The sequence below is a fragment of the Mustela nivalis genome (genome assembly GCF_964662115.1).
Source record: "Mustela nivalis genome assembly, chromosome: 9".
Taxonomy (NCBI): domain Eukaryota; kingdom Metazoa; phylum Chordata; class Mammalia; order Carnivora; family Mustelidae; genus Mustela; species Mustela nivalis.
Window position 1 is genome coordinate 99,846,345 of NC_139028.1, and position 21,100 is coordinate 99,867,444.

The following is a 21,100-nucleotide window of genomic DNA, read 5'->3' on the forward strand; positions in this document are numbered from 1 at the left end:
CACTGACTTCTACCTCTGAAATCAGTAATGCATTATATGTTAATTAATTGAATTTAAATTAAAAAATGTTAATTACTGGGCCAGAGACACTTAGCAGAGCCAGGACTAGAGCATAGGTTTCCCCCGACTTCTGGTCAACTCACAGCTATTTTTTGTACAATACAGTCTCTGGAACTCAGAAAAATAGTGTTGGATTACATGAAGTTCCTTTAAAAGATTCTGTTGGAAATATATCTCGTTGAGTGCTCATTTTGAAAAGTGTGATAGTTGTTGAGTTGCTTAGCATAATTGCATTGGCAGTCCTGGGTTTTCCTAAAAAGTAGAATGAGGATCTAGCCAGATGTTGTCTGACAGGCGGGAATTGTGCTTCCTTGGTTTTGGCTCTTCAGGGATGAGGGGGGGAAAAAACTTGGAGAGAATAGATTAGATTTCTTTATTTCCTACCTCACATTTGTTGTTGAGGGGAGCCTGGCTGGCTCAGTTGATAGAGCATGTGACTTTTGATCTTGAAATTGTGAGTTAAAGCCCCACCTTGAGCAAAGAGCTGACTAAAATTAAAAAATAAATAAATTAATTTAAAACCTCTTTAAAAGATTTTTGTTGTTGATACATTATTTATCTCAGTCTTCAAGGTATATATCATAAATTGTTTATCAGACTATCTTTTGGGGAGGATTTTTAAAGTTCTTGATCAGACATGAGTCCGGCAGGACAGCAGATGAAGTTGCTTTCTCCTAGGTAAAAAGTACCTAGGGATATGGTGAGGTCTCTTCGACTAAATCATTAACATTTGACTTTTCAGGGAACTCTCTATTCCTTGAGGAAGAAATTGTTCACTAGGATATTCTGGCTCTAACTATGACTTTATTGTAGTGTTACTGTGGTAAACCTAGTGGTTTAAAAGCAGATTGGCGTCTTAGTGCAGAGGGAGGGATTTACTTCTCAGAGTAACGGAAATCCAAGGTCTCTTTGTTTTGGAGGATTTTACCCACTTAGCTGAAGAATATTGTTAAAAGCTTAAACTGGATGAGTTAAGTTGGAACAAGCCACATAATTTATACTAAACTCTGTCTGGATATTTATCTACCTTGGTGTACATGAATTTGGGCCATTCAGTAAAAGTTAATTATTGGAATTACCAAGTAGATCTCCTTACAACTCTCAATTTTATCAGGCCTGAATTGTATATTTTAAGGAAACTCAAGTAGTAAGCACTATGGACTAATTAGTGTGTTTGCCTAATGTTTATAAGTTAAGGAAATGTTTGATTTAGTTATTACTCTGCCGGTTAAATGTGTACAACCATAAGATATGTCAAAAGCTGCTATTTTTTTTTTTAAAGAAGATTTTATTTATTTTAATGAAAGAGAGAGAGAGAGAATGAGCAGGAGGGGCAGAGGGAGAGGGATGGAGGATCTCAAACAGACTCCACACTGAGCGTTGAACCCAACCTGGGTTTTGATCCCAAAACCCTGAGATCATGATTTGAGCTGAAACCAAGAGATGGAGGCTCAACTGACTGAGCCACCCAAAAGCTCATATTTCTTATTTTGAGCTACAGGACTGTTTCAATTTGGACCTGTTTAAGTGAATTCAAGCCTGTAGGCATTTATGAGATATAGATATCTTACATAGAAGTAAAAGAAATGTGATAATTTATGTTGAACGTAAAACAGTTGCATAGATGGGACAGTTATCATTTGAATGTTAACCACTCTGTCTACATTAAAAAAAAAAAAAAAAAAGCCACAGGGCATCTAGGTGGCTCAGTCGGTTAAGCATCTGGATCTTGGTTTAGTTTCATGGCATGATCTCATGGGTCATGGGATCAAGCGCCGCCTTGGGCTCTGTGCTTCAGCACGGAATCTGCTTGTACCTCTCCCTTTGCTCTTCCCCACTCGTGCTCTCTTTCTCTTTAATACCCACACTTTCTCTCATAAATAAATAAATAAATAAATAAATAAATTCTTCAAAAAAGAAAAAGCCAGGATTATAGAACATTGGAGATAAGCATCTCATAACTCTAGCGCCAACTCTTTTTCCTTACTATGTTTCATGACCTAATTAATCATTAGGATTAAGAGCCAGACAAAAAGTCAGGAATGGTTTTGTTTCTTTGCTTCCAGTTATCTTGAACTTATACACATTCTTTAGCTTGCTGATTGCAAGGTGGCTGATGGCCACCTTGGGGAGTGAAGAGAAATGCCACTTTTAATATAAGGATTGAGTTGGGCACACAATGGAGCCGATTGCCTAATATGTTATATTTGGGAAACACCGGACAGACTGCCTTGGGCTAAGAGGCTGGTTAAGGAATAGTGAAAAAGTCAGATTCTGCATTATGGGACTAATGAGGAAGGGACTCGATATTTGTGTATGCAACATGCATTATTGCTAATGAGTATTGTAGATTGTTCCAAGTTTGTAGCTCGTGTTCTGTTGTGTGGAGGATTAATGTTCTGACATTTAGGTTGATATGACCATTGGCAAGTCACTTAACCTCTCTTGAGATGGTTTTTTTATTTGTAAATCTAGATGCTATAGCCTTTTATTTTCTGGGACCCTCGTTTAGTTTTGGGGCAGCTACTAATCATGCCTAATAGAGTGTGGGGACAGTTAAGACAGTTAAGACAGCGTCTGTAAAGTACTTGCCATCCTGTGTTTGGCACAAAATAAGTTCTCAGTATTAGATAGATGAAAAGAGACCGTTCTGCCCATAGGGGCAGTCCAAACTTAGGTTCCTCTGTATTCTGTTGTGTAAATTGAATGATGTATTGATTGGATTTTTGCTTCCTAAATTCAAGGGACAATGCAGCAAAATTCAATGGATGATGCAGCAAGAGAAATAGCAATTTCTTTTCCTTTTTTGCTCTAGCCCTTGGTAAAAAGCTAATCTTTACTAACTTTTGAAAGAGTTTTTTTTTAATTGAGGTAAAATTCTTATAACATAAAATGAACCATAAACCATTTTAAAGTGTACAATTCAGTGAGATTTAGTAGCTTCACAGTGTTGTGCAACCATCACTTCTGTCCAGTTCCAGCACATTCTTATCACATCAGAAGGAAACAGCATATCCATTGAAGCAGTCACTCCTCATCCCTTTCTCCCCAGCTCCTGGCAATCACTAATCTTTTCTTTCTCTGTGGATTTTCCTATTCTGGGTGCTGTATAAATGGAATCATACAGCTTGTGATCTTTGTATCTGGCATCTTTCAGTTAGCATAATTTCATACCGATGGTTCATTTGTATTTTGAAACGTGTCAGTACTTCATTCCTTATCATGGCTGAGTAATATTCCACTGTATGGATAAACCACATTTTGTTTATCCATTCATCAGTTGATAGGCATTTGGTCATTTCCACCATCTGGCTGTTGTGAATAGTCCTGCTAACAAACATTCATGGACTATTTTCTGTTTGGATACTTGTTTTCTGTTCTTTTGAGTATATAGGTAGGAGTAGAATTAATGCGTCACATCGTAATTCTGTGTTTATCCTTGTGAAGAACAGCTGAACTGTTTACATCAGCAACTGCACCATTTTACATTCCTACCAGCAGTGTACTAGGGCTCCATTCTCTCCACATCCTTACCAACACTTGTTATTTTCCATTTTCTTGCTTAAAAAATTGTGGCCAAACTAGTTTGTCATTGTACTTTTGGTTTGCATTTCTCTAATGATACTGAACATTTTTTCCTGTGCTTTTTGGCCATTTGTTTACTTTCTCTGGATAAATATCTCTGGAAGTCCTTTGCCTATTTTAATATTGAGTTGTCTTTTTATTTTTGAGGTATTAGGAGTCTTTTATATATTCTGAATCTGGACTCTTATTAAAACTATGATTTACAAATATTTTCTGCTATCCTTTGGTTTGTCTTTTCAGTCTCTTGATGTTCAAGAAGGTTCAGGTTTTTCCTTTTTTGTTTTTAGGATTTTATTTTTAGGTAATCTCTACCCCCAATGTGGGGCTCAAACTCATGACCCCGAGATCGAGTCGTATGCTCCACTGACTGAGCCAGCTGGGCACTTGCAAGAAGTTTTAGTTTTGATTAGCTCCAACTTGCCTATTTTTTCTTTTGTTGTTTGTACTTTTGGTATCATATCTAACCTTAGTAGCTCTTTTATTTTTCTTTCTATACCCCTGTCACTTTCTAGTGTTGTCTATTGCTAACATTTATTGGAAATTTACTACTTGTCAAGTTGTGTGCTAAGTACATTGTATTATATACATTGTCCCGTTTAATTCTCAAGTAATCCTGAATGCTGAATATTGTTATTAACATTATCTTATGGAATTTTTACAATGACTGTGGGATGCATAGTATTATCTTCACTTTGCAGATAAATCAAGATACTAGCGGTTAACCAGCCTCTGATAGATGGCAGAGTTGGAATTTGAACCTGGACTTGAACTTTGCTGGTCTGATTTTTCCACCCATATTCTTTTTTTTTTTTTTTTTTTAAGATTTTTATTTATTTATTTGACAGGCAGAGATCATAAAGAGAGTCAGGCAAAGAGAGAGAGGAAGGGAAGTGCACTCCCTGCTGACCAGAGAGCCCAATGCGGGGCTCCATCCCAGGACCCTGGGATCATGACCTGAGCTGAAAGCAGAGGCTTTAACCCACTGAGCCACACAGGTGCCCCTCCACCCATATTCTTAACCACTTCACATACTGATTTTTGTACCAAAATAGCAGAAGCCCAAAGTCCTTGCACTGTAGGGAAGGAAAAATTTTTCTTCTACCCTTCAAGGTCTTCCAGCTGAGCTAACAATTACATTTACATGAGACAGGTTAACAGGAGGGAAAAAACCCAGCATTTTATCTGCACCTGGAGGCCCAATATTGAAATTGAGACCCAAGGAAAAGACCAAGGCAGACAGTTTTTATACTTTTTGGCCAAGATACAGTACATTTTTGAGGAATTGATGGGATGAAGAGAACATGTTTGGGAGCTTTGAGGAGTAAGGAATTCTAAGCAGAATTGGGGCTGAGATAGTTAAAAAGTTACCTTTTAACAGATAGTTAAAAAGTAACAGGTTTGTTTCTACAGCTTTCTTGGTTCCTGTCTTTAGAAAGAAGCCTTTCTAAAGTTCCTGTCTCCCGTGATAAGGATGTCTTTTTATTTCTTAGCATAGGGAGGGTACCTTTCATGTGAGAGATTTATTTCTTGCTCTCAGAGGGACAGAGGAGGGTCTGAGTGCCCTTGGAATTAGGTAACTTCTTTCAAAACAATCAGTATGCCAGAGTGGCACATTTTGGGGTAGGCTGCTCTTGGCCTCTAAACTACTGTGGTGTATTCCTAGGTTTGTGATGCAGAGTAGTAACTTCTTTGTTCCGGTCAGAATTCCTACACGCATTCCAAATTTCCCCCTGGTTTTGGCTATCCCCAAAGGAGACCACAAAGCAGTCTGAATCCACCAAATCACCAAGGCGCAGGGCTTGATAGCCTTTCAATTCTTTTACAATGGTTTGAATTTTTACAGAGGATGTGGCAGTCACTGAAATGAATCCTTAGCTGGAAAAGTTTTCAGTTAGCCAAGCAAAGTGACAAAGTCAAGCAGAAGGTCTTTTTGGGGTGTGGTGCCAGCAGAAGATGAAAGGCCTTGCCCGGAAGACCGTCCCCAGGATTGGCTGCCTCAAGAGGGTGCTGCTTGCAGTTCCTCCTCCCCCTGTCCTGAACCTAGGTGCTTTGAATGGTGTTTTGGTTTGATTTTTCGGTTGGTTAGTTTTTGAAGTGATAAACTCTACCTGTCTGCAGTGTCTGGTTGGGTCCAGAGAAGAGGAAGGGGGAGGTGAGAAAGGGCCCGCTGGGTGGGGAAACCTCATGGGCAAACTTGAGTGGGAAAAGGGACCTCGCTGTTGGGACAGCACATTTGGAAGCTGGGCATTTTCTTTCTCTCTAGTAATGTATCGTGCTTGAAAAAAGGCGTGTATTTTTCCAAACCATGGGGTTGTGGGAAATGCCCACACTGTCTGGGCTTATGCATAATCTGATTTAATTTTCCCTGTAAAATTACTTTTTGATCAAAATATGATTAGGAGAATAAGTGATAGTTGTCTTATTTTGTATCCCTTTCACTGCCTTTCTCAGATAAAAATGCAGGAAGTTGCTGCTGTTTTATTAACTTGCAGCCTGCATGCTTCTCTTTGTTCTTTGTTAAATATGAGCTGGCATGTGTTAAGACTACGTTAGCATTTGCTCTTTGGGACTTCAGTGGTTTCTAAATTCAGCACTGCTAAGCCGCTTCCCTGTTTGCTTGAATCAATTGAGGCTGCTATTTTTAGCAACAAAAGGGAATTGAAATAGCAATTTTTTTTTCATGTAATAGATCCCCAGGAGGAATACTGATGCAAGCTCTCTGTCATTTTCTATTCTCCCCATCCCCCAAAAGCACTCAGAGGAAAGGCAGCTGTCATGGTTTGCGGCAGTATTAATCTTTAATCAATCGAGTGTTTTCTGCATTCAGGTGTTCAGGGAGGGAAAAAAAAGGGACAGAAGAAGGAACCTGCCTAGAATAACTAAGCTCTTATGCATGGGCTCTGCAGTCAGAATTTGGTGGGTAGTGGCAGGAAAGAGTCAGAAGAGCTAAAAATAGCATATTTGCTTCCAGTGTTTCTCTAGTCTATTTTTGATGTTTGATTTTGATAAGGTTGATTGGGTGCTTACTAAAAATATCTGTTCTTAGCAAGTTGAGGACAAAAAGAGTAGAATATTTTTAACCTACACAAACTAAAGTATTTTTGTTGACTGTATAAGATCTGGAAGCTAAGCCCTGGTCAGTTGCCAGTATTTTATATAATCTGTAACAAGCTAGACACTTCTGGATGCCAAGTTGGGATATTCTTTATAGTTGTCAGTTTTCATCTTCACAAAGGCTTGCAAATTCGGGTTCTGCTGTTATATTTATACATGAAGACAGAGGCCTTTTTTTTTTTTTTTTTTTTAACCTCCCTTTTCCCCCTCCCTTTATTCACTTCCTCTACCTCAGTTCTGCCCCTGGCCATCTTACCTACCCTCAAAGCCAGTAGGGATGGGGTGGTGCCTGTAGCTTCTTTCTGTGTATTGTTGAAAACTACCTTACTTACCTGCTTACTCCATAACAAAATGAAATCTGAGAATACTCAGTGTCAATGGAGGAAGCAAATCTTAATGACAAGAACAATGAACTGTCACTACATTGGTAATTTGGCATGCTTTCCTGAACCAGAATGGTTCATCTCCCCTTCCCCTTAATTCTGCTTTGGATTTGTTCACTTCATAGCCACACAGGCACATTATGAATGAAGTAGCTCCCTAACACTGGAAACAATCTCTTTTTAAAGATAGCCTCAGATTCATCTACAGAAAATGTGTTTCTGCAGATTCATCATAAAGTTAAACTTCTCTTTGTTAAATTTCTTAAATTTCATTTTAGATAACTACTTGATGTTGAGAGAGGCCGAGAGATATATGGGGTTCTGTATAGTAGGTGACTGGACATTATTACAAGGAAAAAAAAAAGCTGACAAAATAGTGGGTAGTATCCTAAGAGGCTAGTTTTCCATTCATAATCTTTTTTCATTCATTTACTCATTCATTCATCCACTCATTAATCATCGACTTTTTGCAAGGCACTGTGCTAGCAGTTAGACTGTGGTGACCCCGGCAGACCCTTATATAAACCTTTGTGATTAATGTCATGAAGGGAGGGGGAGTATGGAGCACTGTGGGGGCAGAGAGCTAGGAGATTCTGTTTGTCAGAGCTCAAGGAAGCCTTAATGGGAGAGGAGATGTTCAAGTGAAGACCTCAAGGATGGGACAGAGACACTGGTTGGAGTGAAACTGGGACTAGAACAAGACTTGTGAAGAGAGAACTTGTTACCTTGTTGGTAATTTCAGCGTGTCCGGGGAAGTGAGTGGTAGGAGGAACTTGATGGGTGTAAGGTAAGCTCATGGAAGACTTCGTGAAGAGTAAGGGTAGTGGGAAGCCATTGACTAGTTTTAGGCAGGGAAGTGATGTCAGATTTGCCTTTTGGAGGGATCATTTCAGCTGCAGTGAATTGGAGAGGAACAGGGTGGGAGCAGGCGAATGACTGAGTGGCTGTTGGGGTAGTTATTGTGGGAGATGAATGATGGTAGCCCCGGGTGGTGCAGCCGGGAGAAGTGAATGGATTTGTGTTTCAGGTTTTATGTAACTGGCAAGAGAGAAACACTGTCACTTCTTGACAGAAGAATGAGATCATAAAAATGGTGTTTGAGAAAGATAATTCTTAACTATGTAGCCCATGAACTAAGTGAGAAAGGACAAGCCTGTGTATGTTGGGATGATAGCTTAGGTTGGGGTGTTAGCTATTATGAGAATTAACTGGATGATATGAATGAGGTACCTTGAGCAAATATTCTTGTAGTCATGTGAGTTGTAAATATTTTGTTTTAATAATCGACTTTATTGACAGCTTACTCTTGCTTTTCTGGGCCTATAGTCATGACTTTAACAAGAGAGAAGTTTACTTTTCACCCAGCTTAAAGAAAACTAGAATATGTTTGATTCTCTGTGGTAAGCAGTAAAAAAGGAAACGATTAATTAAAAAAACATGGTAATTCCATGGAGTCCTCAGGAACCTTGATTCCTGTGAGTATGCACCTTCCCTTTAGCCTGTGGCTTCTACCCTCAAGGTTACTTGTGGTTCAAGACCGCCAGACTTCTGCCATCACTTTTGAATTGGCTAGATGAAGGTCAAAAAGGGGCCTCTCCCTGCTCAGTCAGCTTCCTGGCTGTGAGCAGCCATTCACTGTAATTTGAGGGGCTTATATTACCGCTTGGATTTTATTTCCAGAATCGAATACCAGCCACACCTGGCTGCTGAGGAGTTTGGGAAACAGAGTCTATATTCCAGGCCACAGTTGCTGGAAAGAAGGAAGGGAAGACAGTTGCCAACTGGGCTCTGGCCCAGATGTGCATAGAACATGAGAAGGAGTCGTCCCCGGGGGTATTTCAGTACTTGGCACCTTATTTCATTTTGGCTGACTGCTTAATTTTTTCATTTTAAGAAACCAACAGAAAAACAAGCAGTACTTCTAGTATGAATGATGTGGGAGCTGCTGGTCTTTGCTTCATTGGTTCCCATTGCAAGGTGGTAGGCATTTCAGAGTTAGATCAAGTATTTCCCAGAGCAGAAGATGATCTTAGGTACTGCATTGACGAATTTTAAAAATTTAAAACTTTTTTCCCTTTAAGTTTTCATTTATTTATTTGTGAGAGAGAGAGCACAAGCAGGCAGAGGCAGAGGGAGAAACAGGCTCCCCACTGAGCAAGGAGCCTGATGGAGGACTCCATCTTAGGACCTTAGGATCATGACCTGAGCTGGAGGCAGACGCTTAACCGACTAAGCCACCCAGGCGTCCCGAATTTTAAAAATTTTAATGGTTACATATATACATACACATTTTACACTAATATTCTATTTAATGGTAATTAAAACTGGTGGTCTTTTACAATAATCAAATAATTCAGTAAATAGTAGTCAAGTAAGTTTTCTGTTAAATTTTATTTTTAAGAACTCTGTTTTAGGGGCGCCTGGGTGGCTCAGTGGGTTAAGCCACTGCCTTCGGCTCAGGTCATGATCTCAGGGTCCTGGGATCAAGAGTCCCACATCGGGCTCTCTGCTCAGCAGGGAGCCTGCTTCTCGCTCTCTCTCTCTCTCTGCCAGTCTCTCTACCTACCTGCGGTCTCTCTCTGTCAAATAAATAAATAAAATCTTAAAAAAAAAAAAAAGAACTCTGTTTTAAGAAAATGTTAAGTGACCTTGAGAAACAGGGGATTAAGCAGTGCTACACTGATTTTTGGGAAAGTGGAATAGATAAAAGAGTCTGCCGGCTCAGTTTGTACCATCTTTCTATTCGTGGTAGGAAAGGACTTCTTTGTTAGAAAGGCAGAATACGCACATGGGTAAAAAATATCAACAGTAGGAAGGATAAAAAATAGTAATCTATTTCATGTCTTTTCCCAATGTCCCAGAAGCAACATTAAAAGACTTTTGATTTAAGATATGGTATGGTTTGATTAGCTTCCTAAAATTAATAATGGTAGTTGACTCCCCAGACAATATGGCATCATCTTAATAGAGAGAATCACACTATTATTTTATGAAAATAAAAAATTAATGAACTCGATTAGGAGATTTTTCTATCCAACTACCAGCTGCTATATCTGCTACCACTTTAGGAATATTTGTGGCTTTAAAGCAGAGAATGGATCTTGTAAAGCAAAAGCAGTAGGACAATCCTTGTCTCCATTGTCTGTGTCTTAAATAAATAAATTAAAATTCTTTTTTTACATCAAATGAGACTTTTCTGATTGACTGAAGTTTGACCGATCACTTGGTCATGTTTTTACGTTATTGCAAACACCTACAGTATGACATAGAGAACTAAAGAATTTGTCACTTCCTTTGATGGAGAAGGGGTAGTTGATCCCCCATTGTGTGGCCATTGTGTAGGTGACTGATTATTGTAGAACTGCAGTGGTGCTTACAGAGATGACTAAGGAAGCCTCTGAGTTTCCAGTTTTATTTTTAAATAAAAAATACACAAAGAAATACTTTGTGTCCATAAAAATAATTTTTATACTTTTCTGTTTTCTTAGGGAAAAAATGTACTTGTGAGGTAATATTTGGCTCATCTATAACTATGCAATGCTGGATTTGATTTTGAGACTTAGAATATAGGAAAATGATATATTTTTTAAAGACTTATTCATTTTAGAGAGAAAGAGTGCACGAGAGCACGTGCAGGGCAGAGGGCGAGGGGAAAGAAGTAGACGCCCCGTTGAGTGTAGAACCCTACACTGGGCTTGATCCCAGGACCCTGAGACTGTGACCTGAGCTGAAATCAAGAGCTGGGTGCTCAGCTGAGCCACCCAGGAGCCCCTAGAAAAATGATATTTTTATCTATCTAAAAAGATCAGGCTAAATTTTTAATATTTATATCTGTTTAAAAGTCAGATTGTTTATGCTTAATATTTAAAGTCCTAACCAGAGGATAGGTGATTTATAGAATACCTGATATCCAGAATGGATCTCATACGTCGTTGTAGTCTCTAAAGTTGTGCACATAATAGTTTCTAAAAACTGTTCATTTGATTTAGATTTGATAGTTGATAGCAGGAGATGATAGGAAGAAGTGTTCTTGCTGGGAGTATAAAATCAGTTTTTTTTGAGTAGTGTGTTTAGTATCTCATTCTCAACTAAAGTTAGTCTACTTTAGTATAATGTGTTTCAGAGGAAACTTGGGGAACTTCCCAGTTTTAAAATGATCAAATAACTGTATTTCTAGCCTCTTATATTTTGGAAATCCTCTCTAAAATTAGAACAGTGAGAAACAGGAAGCTCCAGTTTGATGAGACTAGGGGACTTCTGAAATCCCTTATTCCCCAATAAGAGCAAATGTAGGTGGAAGAGTGGTCCCTCACTTCAGAGAGCAGACACCAGAGTGCTCACAGACTGTCCACCATTGGGAAGCACACAGCTTTGCTTTTGGATCTCAGAAAAGCACAACTGGAAGTGTCAGGTACTTCAATGGACAGGAGTGGGGAAGGCCACGGAGCCAGATGTGCTTGAGACTCGGGGAAATCGGGCACGGAAGAAGGCAGAGGTGAGACACCTGACTGAGAGCAGGGGTTGAGGAAAAAGTCTGCAGACTAACAGCTGCTCACCTACCCAGCAGCCAAAAGATTGAAATGGGGAAATGCTTCTTAAGAGATAGTGAAGGGTCTCAGAGAAAAGATACTGACTTTTGTGGAATCTCTAATAAAAAAGCTGGTTTGGGGGCGCCTGGGTGGCTCAGTGGGTTAAGCCGCTGCCTTCGGCTCAGGTCATGATCTCAGGGTCCTGGGATCGAGTCCCGCATCGGGCTCTCTGCTTAGCAGGGAGCCTGCTTCCTCCTCTCTCTCTCTCTGCCTGCCTCTCTGCCTACTTGTAGTCTCTCTCTGTCAAATAAATAAATAAATCTTAAAAAAAAAAAAAAAAAAAGCTGGTTTGCTCACTGGTTACCCTAGAGTGAGGTTCACATTGCAGTCACCCCACGTATGCACACGAATTGCCATATTGATGCTTCCAAGATGATATGGACCAAATCAGTCAAAAGGAATATAGAGGAAAGAGAATGTAAGGAGAAGAAAATGTTAATACAGTTGACCCTTGAACAACATGGGGATTAGGGAAATCCACGCAGTGCAGTGGAAAGCCTGCATTTTGGCTCCCCAGAAACTTAACTACAAATGGCTATTGCTGATTGGAAGCCCTACTGATACCAAGAGTTGATAACATATATTTTATATTTTATGGATTAGCTGCCTGTATTCTTACACTGTGCTAGAGAAAAGAAAAGGTTATTTAGAAAATCATAAGGAAAACAAAATACATTTATAGTACTGTACTGTATTTATAAAAATCTGTGTATAGGTGGACCCATGCAGTTCAAGTCCCTTTTGTTCAAGGGTCAACTGTATATAAATAAAGTCTAGTTAATATCCTCAGAGATAAGAGAAGATAAGAGGCCTATAATAAGAACAAGATACTCCTTTAAAAAAAGAAAGAAAGAAAGAAAGAAAGAGCAATCAGAATAAAGGAGAGCTCTTCAAACTTAAAAATTTGACAGCCTAAAATTTAAAAGTCAATAGAAAGTTTGGAAGGTAAAGTTGAAGAAACTTCCAGGAAAGTAGAACAAAAAGAAAAATATGATTAATAGAGAAACTGTTATATCTAAATTCTGATTGATAAGAATTAGAGAGAAAAGTATGGGGAAGAAATTGTCAAAGAATCAATATAAGGAAACTGCCAGAATCAAAGATCATGGATTTTAAGGCCCGTCAGTGCCTAGCACCAATGAATAGAAGAAAACCACTGAAAAGTATATTATTGTGACAGATTGTTAAAGATTGAATGATAATCCTAAAAGCTCCGGTGACAAAAAAGCAGGTCACTTATAAATGGTCTGAACTCAGAATGGTGAAACACTTTTTGAACAGTACTGGTGCTAGAAGACAGTAGAGAGTTGTCTTCAATTTTTTGTTGTTGTTAAAAATTATTTCCTACTTAGAATTTTAACCTAGTTAAACTATTATGTATGAGGTTAGCATATAGACTTTCTAAAAAAAAAAAAAAAGGTATACACAATCAAAAAAGTATCTCTTAAACTATCAAAAAAAAAGTTTCTCTTAAGCTGTCACATGAATTTAATAGGATATTCTGGATGTTATATTAGAATAGAAGGACATTCAGTAACAAGAAAATCTGAAAAAATCTTTTGTTGAAAATACAGTAGTTCCCTCTTTTATCTGAGGTTGTGCTCACTGTAGTTTCATTTAGCTGCAGTCAGCTGTGGTCCAGAAGCAGATGATCCTCCTTCTGACATCTTGTTAGAAGGTCACTAGTAGCCTAACACTACATCATGATGCCTACATCATTCACCTCAGTTCATTTCATCGTGTGGACATTTTATCTAACATCATCCCAAGAAGGCTGAATATAGTACAATAGGGTTTTGTGAGAGAGACCATATTCACCTAACTTTTATTATAGTACATTAGAATTGTTCTATTTTATTATTAACATTGTTAATCTCTTACAATGCCTAACATAAATTGAACTTTATCATAGGTATGTATGTCTAGGAAAAACCATAGTGTATATAAGGCGTGGTGCTCTCCATAGTTTCAAGCATCACAAGCGGTCTTGGAATGTATCCCCCATGGAAAAGAGGGGACTACTATAATATACCAATATTCGTTCATGAATTGTGACAAATATTAGATGTTAGTAATAGGAAAACCCGACTCGAAATATAGAGATCCCCCTGTATTCTATTCACATTTTTTGGTTAAGTCTAAAAAACTATTCTAAAATAAAAAGTTTATTTTAAAAAACTGTTTACAAAACTGTGTCTTTGTGCATCTGTCCTTGGGAAGCTATTGGTGGATGTGATCCCTAATGAGGGAGTAGAATAAGATCTAGAAATAAGATATTCAACAGAAGAGGGAGGCCAAAGGAATTCCCATGGTTATGTTCTAGAACAACAGCTGTGCAGCACAGTAGCCATTCCAGGGAGGAGCAGGATAAAAGCTGGAGGGAACCAGGAAGTAATCTCTATGGGGGGGAAAAAAAAGGAAAAAAAAAAATCATGGGATTGACTCTGTGGAAAATTGTACTGAGAGGCTGTTAGGGAATGGGAGATTTAAAAAGAAACCTTTGCAAATGGAAGAAAAGGCAATTTGACTATAGGAAAATAAAAATGTTGACCAAGAAAGGAAATGTAATTATACTATATTATTTGATTCACTAGTGAGTAATATATTTATCTAGCCACAATAATTGTTGTATGATAAGGAATTTGACTGGCCTTCATCCCTGGTCCTGGTGGGGAGAATCTAAATCCTTGGAATTTCCTGAGTGACAGGATTGTCTTTATTATTCATGGTGGGCCCCGATACTTTGACAGGACTCATAGTGGGATCCTGGATAGCTTCAAGATGGGGGCTGGTCATGCCATAAAAACCAACCATGTGATTAGAAGATTGGAGGTCTGAGCCATGTGACATCAGCTCAATCTTTCAACCTCTGGGAGGGAAGGGGGGATTGGGGGTTGAGGTCAGTGATACAGTCAACCATGCCTTTGTAATGGAGCCCATTAAAAATGCTGAATATTGAAGCTTGATGTGGCTTCCTAGTTGGTGAACATACTGGTGTTCTGTGAGGGTGAAGTGCCCTGATTCAGAGAGGGCACAGAAACTCTGCATTTAGGACCTTCTTAGACCTTGCTCCTTGTGGCTGTTCACTTGGTTGGTCCTGATTTGTATTTTTTTTTTTTAAAAACTGTAATCACAAATTTTTTTTTTTTAAGATTTTATTTATTTATTTGTCAGAGACAGAGAGAGAGAGAGTGAGTGAGCACAGGCAGGCAGAGGCAGAGGGAGAAGCAGGCTCCCTGCCAAGGAAGGAGCCCGATGTGGGACTCAATCCCAGGACCCTGGGATCATGACCTGAGCCGAAGGCAGCTGCTTAACCAACTGAGCCACCCAGGCGTCCCTGTAATCACAAATTTTTAAGTCCTGAGTCCTGTGACTTATTTAGTGAATTGCTGAACCCGAGGAGTTGCAGGAACCCTGAATTTTGCAGTCAGTCAGCGTAGATGCCTGTCAGGACCTCTGAATTTGCAACTAATGCCTGGTACATGGACAGTTGCGGGGGCCCATGTCCTAAGGCTAGTGTTAGAATTGAGTTACATTATTATAATAATGTACACACTGAGTATTGACAGAGCACGCTCTCCCGCCCCCCACAGAGCACGCTCTCTCGCCCCCCCAACCCTAAAAGCACAAATATCACTGTTCTGCAACATCTAATGAACTTCTGTATCTCAGTGGTTAACAGTGGCTGCTAATAAAACAACAAAGACAGATAACCAGACATGTGCCTCCTGATGTAAATATGTGTCATTGCTTGTGAAGTATTCTTACCAAAAACATCAAACTTGAATTTGATCAAGTATTGATAGGTAACCACTAGGGGACAGAAGAACATGTTATATGACATCAGGGGAATGTAATCAGTAAATGCCATGCTGGGAAAGTAATAGGACCCAGTATCTTCAGCAAGTAGTAGGGAAGTTGGGGGTTGGGGGAGGAAGGGGAGAGAGAGGGAGTAGAAGCAGAGGAGAAAGAGATGGGAGATTGAATAAATAGATACAGAAAGGTAGATGGATAGATAGACCTATAGTCTAAAAGTAGACATTAACCAATTTTAAGTATGGAAGTTATTTAATCCTGATTTGACCAAATTATTAGAAGTTTTCTGGAACACTTGGGGGAATTTACATACTGATTAGATAACTGATGTTTGATTTGAGATTAGATAATTTAATTAGGACTTATTATTTACAGTTTAGGAATGTGATAATGGTATTGTGGCTATTTTAAATAACATATAATGAAGTTCTTATGAAGTCATATGATGTTAGTGATTTACTTAATCTGAGGTGGGAGGAAGTGGGTGGGGGTATATAGTTGAAACAACATTATTTAAAATCAAGTTGATAGTCTTTGAAGCTGGGTTATGGGTACATAGGAGTTTGTTATACTGTTTTTATTTTTTGATATGTTTGCCCGTGTGTAATTTGGAAAAAGTGTTTTTAGTACAAATACAAGAAAATCCTACTTTACTCCATAACTTGTTTTCCATAATTTGTAAATGGCTTGGAAAATCTCAGAGAAGTTTGAGGCACATCCCTAACAATTTGGAGGGGATAGCTATGCTCTGAATTTGTAACAAGAGTCATTCCAGTATTTCAGAGATAAGGTACCATAATGAAGCCTGACCCATTATATTTTCAAATGTTTCTGCTACATAAGATTTTTGAGGGGCACCTGGGTGTTTCAGTTGGTTAAGCATATGCCTTTGGCTTGGGTCCTGATCCCAGGGTCCTGGGATGGAGCCCCACATCAGGCTCTCTGCTCAGTGGCATGTCTGCTTCTTCCTCTCCCTTTGTGCTCTTCTTACTTTCTCTCTCTCTCTCGGTAAATAAAATCTTTAAAAAAAAGAAAAAGGTTTTTGAGCTTGTAAGATAAATATACTTTCCTATAGAATAAATCATACTCTATTTCTTTTTATTGCCCATAATTTCAAAAAATTAAGTTTATTGAAGTATAACAGATATATACATAAATATGCATTTTTAAAGTGAATTCTTTCAGACTTTTATACCCAAATCAAGATAAAGGATATACATCCTCTACCCCAGAGATCCCTTAATGTCCCTTCCTTGTCATCTACCCCCTCACCCAGAGGTAATCAATATTCTGATTTCCGTCATTGTAGATTAGTTTCACCTTTTTTTGGGGCGGGGGAGACCTTCATAAATGGAATCATAGTTTGCATGCTTTTATGTCAGGCTTTTTTCACTTGGCATAATGTCTGGGAGATTAGTGCATGTTTTGAATATATCAGTAGTTCTTTTTTATTGCTATATAGTATTCCATTATATGAATATACCTCCATTTACTTATTCTCTTGTAGATCAGTGTTTGGGCCTGTTTACCTATTATGCATAAATAAAGCTACCATGGACATTCTTTTGGTAGACATGATCCGTTCATACTTCTTGGAAATTGCTAGATCACAGGGTATGCCCCTGTTTAGTTCTGGACCTAATGCCAAATAGCTTTTTTTCAAAGTGATTGTATCAAATTTACTGTGCCACCAGCAATGTATGAAAGTTCCAGTTCCTCCACAACCTTGTCAAGACATGGTGTTACAGCCCTTTAAATTTTAGTTCTTATGGTGGGTATTCTGTCTTAAATTTGAATCACTAGTGTTCCTTCATCTTTTACGTTCAAGTATTACACAGGTCCTCTGGTGTATAACTGGTGGGTCCTATCCTATGATTGGTTCTTCATTATAGTTCTTAACCTAAGCTGTTTTTTTCTTTTCTCAGTTGTCACAGGTAGTACTGATGGAATTGGAAAATCATATGCAGAAGAGGTAGGTAATTTTCAAGACCTTCTTGGTATAAAAATAAAACAACAAATACAGGATGATCTCTTACAGTTGCTTTGATTTTTGAAGTTAAAAACAAATATACTGTTTTATAGCACAATAGATATGCTTTATTTCTCATCAGAAACCCCACACTTGCTCAAAGACAATTTTAATAAATTTTTGTGCAAAAATGAGTATAAAACTTTCTGTTCCAGTAAGTTGGAATTGGGGAAAATGTAGCATAATTTTATTTTATATTGTGTAATTATGGACAGTCCTTCGTCAGTTTTGAACTCTTTTCCGAAAGGAGGTTATGTTATTAGGCAATAGTTATATTTCCAGGCTAGTCCATGGCATCGTTTCTATATAAGGAAGACTAAGATTGATGAAAAGATATTGACAGACATGGACAAAGGGTTCAAGGTCTCTGTAATGTCATGAAAGGATAGGGACCGTGGTAATTTGAGGGCCATTGTACAAAGCAGTAGTGTTGGTAGTACTCTTTGAAGGCAAGCTTCCCTGCCCTCTGGTTCTGCAGAGGCATCACAGCTTATGATACTGCCCAATTCTGATGACAGTCTTGGCAGATCTTTTTTAAAGCTTTTACGGGCGCCTGGGTGGCTCAGCCTGTTAAGCCACTGCCTTCAGCTCAGGTCATGATCCCAAGGTCCTAGGATCTTGCCCCGCATCAGGCTCCCTGCTCAGTGGGGAGTCTGGTTCTCCCTCTCCTTGTGCTCTCTCTCTCAAATAAATAAACAAATTAAAAAAAAAAAATAACCTGACTTTTAAATTATAGAAGTAGTAGGTACTATTTATTTATTTATTTTTGGAAAATTATTTATTTTAGAGGGAGATTGTGAGCATGAGTGGGAGGGGCGGAGAGAGAAGAAGAGAGACTCTCAAGCCGACTCTGCATGTAGGGCTTGAGCTCCCTAAGATCATGACTTGAGCCCAAACTGAGAGGCATTTAACCCGCCACAACACCCAGATGCCCCAGTACTTATGATTTTAAAAACTAAAGCAGTGTAGATGGGTGTAAAGTGAAAAGTAAAAGTTTTATTCTTTCTGAAATCCTTTGACATTTGTATACTAGCTTGATTCAAAAAGACAGCCCTTTGGAAGACTCCTTTATAAAGTCTTCATTTTGAATTGACCATTCATTACTACTTAAGTTTATTTATTTATTTTTTTGTTGGGTTTATCATATTATCAGATTCTTAAAATGAGAGTTTATCTGATTTCTGTTTTTTAATGATATGTACAGGTGTGATTCAACTGCTTGGTGTTTTTTATTGTTTCAGTTAGCAAAACATGGAATGAAGGTTGTCCTTATCAGCAGATCACAGGATAAACTGAATCAAGTTTCCAGTGAAATAAGTAAGTTTTTCACCCTCTTCTTTCATATTTACAAAAGGAACACAGCTAATCTAAGTTGAATGTTTTCAAGTAGGTATCTAGCACTGACGTATTTATAGTTGAGAATGCTTCTTTCTTATGTTGTTAAAAGGTGTGCTTTAAAATGGGTCATCAACTTTTTTCAAATTAATATGGGACTGTTAAAATTTCCTTAAAATGTCTTTTCCTGACTCATTTAAGTTGTTTTTAGGAGTCAGCTTCTCTGATTATTTTTTCATGTTCTACTTAAACACCTGAATTCCTTTTCTGTTGCTTTATTTCAGTATTCTTGCATTTTTTTTTACTCTTTGACATCATTGCCTCTAAATTTTTTTTTATATATAATTGAAGAAAAATAGAGAAGGCAGCCTATATATATATATATATCTTTTGAGCTTTCTTCTTAGTCAGCTGTGCTGGAGACCTGAATTGCTATGTAGCAAAGATTCTTAACTCATGTCTAATTAACCAACCCGATGGGTAAAGTAGTCCTGTCCATTCCTTGGTAGAGCACACCACTGTTCCCAGGGTGCTGAACTGTTTGTGGCCGGTTGGCTTCTGAGTGTGAGGCTTTTGCACATTTCCCCCCACGAGTTAAGTTACTTGCTTTAAGAGTCAGCGCTGTGTGTTCCCAAACTTAGGCTGAATGCATTTATTATTTAATATTCCACACAGATGCAATATTTGTTTAAAAAGGGGGAGTTGTTTCTATGAAAACTAATTTGAGTGCTCTGAAAAGGGTGAGAAAAGCGAGTTCCTTCAGAAATCGGCTGTCAAATTAGGGGTGAACAAGACAAATGTAAACTAATTGGAAAAAATGATTAAAAGTAAGAAATTTGCTCTCGTTTCATATGTGTTGAAATTTTTGCTGCACTTTACAAGAACTGAAACTGCAATCATAAAGGATGCATTATGAGCGTGGGCGAGACAGGAGTCAGCAGACCTAAACTCTTATGGAAGGCAAGGGTCCTGCCTGGACGATTGGTGAATGAATTACATTTATGCAAGATTTAAATTAAATAAAATGGTTACAACGTGTATTTATCGTTTTCTAGGATTCCCGCTTTAACTTGTGTGAGTAGCCAACTAACAAACTGCTTCAATTCTTTCAGATGAGAGATTTCTTCTGTATTTTTTTTTCAGCGTTATTGAGATATAATTGATGTAGAACATTGTGTAAGTTTAAGGTGTACCACATACTGTATTTTATTATTAACATTACTACCTACCATTAGCATTCATATGGTGCTTTATTATTTATTTATTCCCTCACATGTATTATCCTTTTTAAGCTTTCAAACATCCTTGTGAGGTGAATATTTTTGTTATTGTTTCTTTCCAGATCATAACTGGTCCTGCTGGATAGATTATATATAAATGCACTTTTTTATGTAAAAAAAGATCTTTACAAATACCGATATTAAGTATGCTAAGTCTTGTTTTTTTTCTTAAAAAAATTTTTTTTAACCCTGTTATGGTCACAGATTTTTATATCTTTAGCATTTAAGGATTTTAACTTTCAAGTTTTGAATTATGTAAACACAGCTCTGAAGGTTCAAGACATATAGTATTTGGCAGTTTGTCTAAGGTGTGAATTTGACTTAAGCCATGGCACTGATGAGCCCCATGCAGTTAGCTTAGGTAGTTGAACTTTACATAGTGCCTGGATCTTAACACTGTTTCTTTCTTAGTTACTTGTGCTCATGTGTATAATTAACTCTTACAGTGATAAAAATGTTGTGTTGGTACATGTGTAGATGACCAACTGACTGTTAATGAAAGCATTTGCTCATGGCTGGAAGTTAAGGTTTATAGGTGAAAAATAGAACCTTTGATGAAATGGAATGTTGAATTTTGAAATGCTGTGATCTGAACGAATCCACCATCTACTTGATCCCAAGACAAGTAAAAGCTCCCTCATGACAGGCTTTGAGAAAGTGCTCCAGCCTGTACAAAAAATTGCTCAGCAGGCCAGAAGTATACTTTAATGATATTTGAGAATTTATTAGCTTGTGATATGAGGTGATATGCGACTATGGGCAGAGAGGTACGGTTCTGGATAAAGACAGGATCCTGTTCAAACATTTTCATGAAGGGACAGATGGTGATGCACTGAATTGACCTTTACTTTGTTTTCCTGGGTGTCGTATAAATTAAATGAGAAAGGTGGTATCAGCAGACCAGGTCGT

General features: G+C 38.1%; 1 protein-coding gene across 1 annotated transcript in view; it reads left to right on the forward strand.

Moving 5' to 3' along the window:
* Positions 1-21,100, forward strand: part of HSD17B12 (hydroxysteroid 17-beta dehydrogenase 12) — a 161,556-nt gene that overhangs the window by 39,912 nt on the left and 100,544 nt on the right. Inside the window, exons 2-3 of the mRNA XM_082684042.1 lie at positions 17,473-17,519; positions 18,818-18,893. Coding sequence (XP_082540168.1) covers positions 17,473-17,519; positions 18,818-18,893 — 123 coding nt within the window. The remainder of the gene's footprint in view (positions 1-17,472; positions 17,520-18,817; positions 18,894-21,100) is intronic.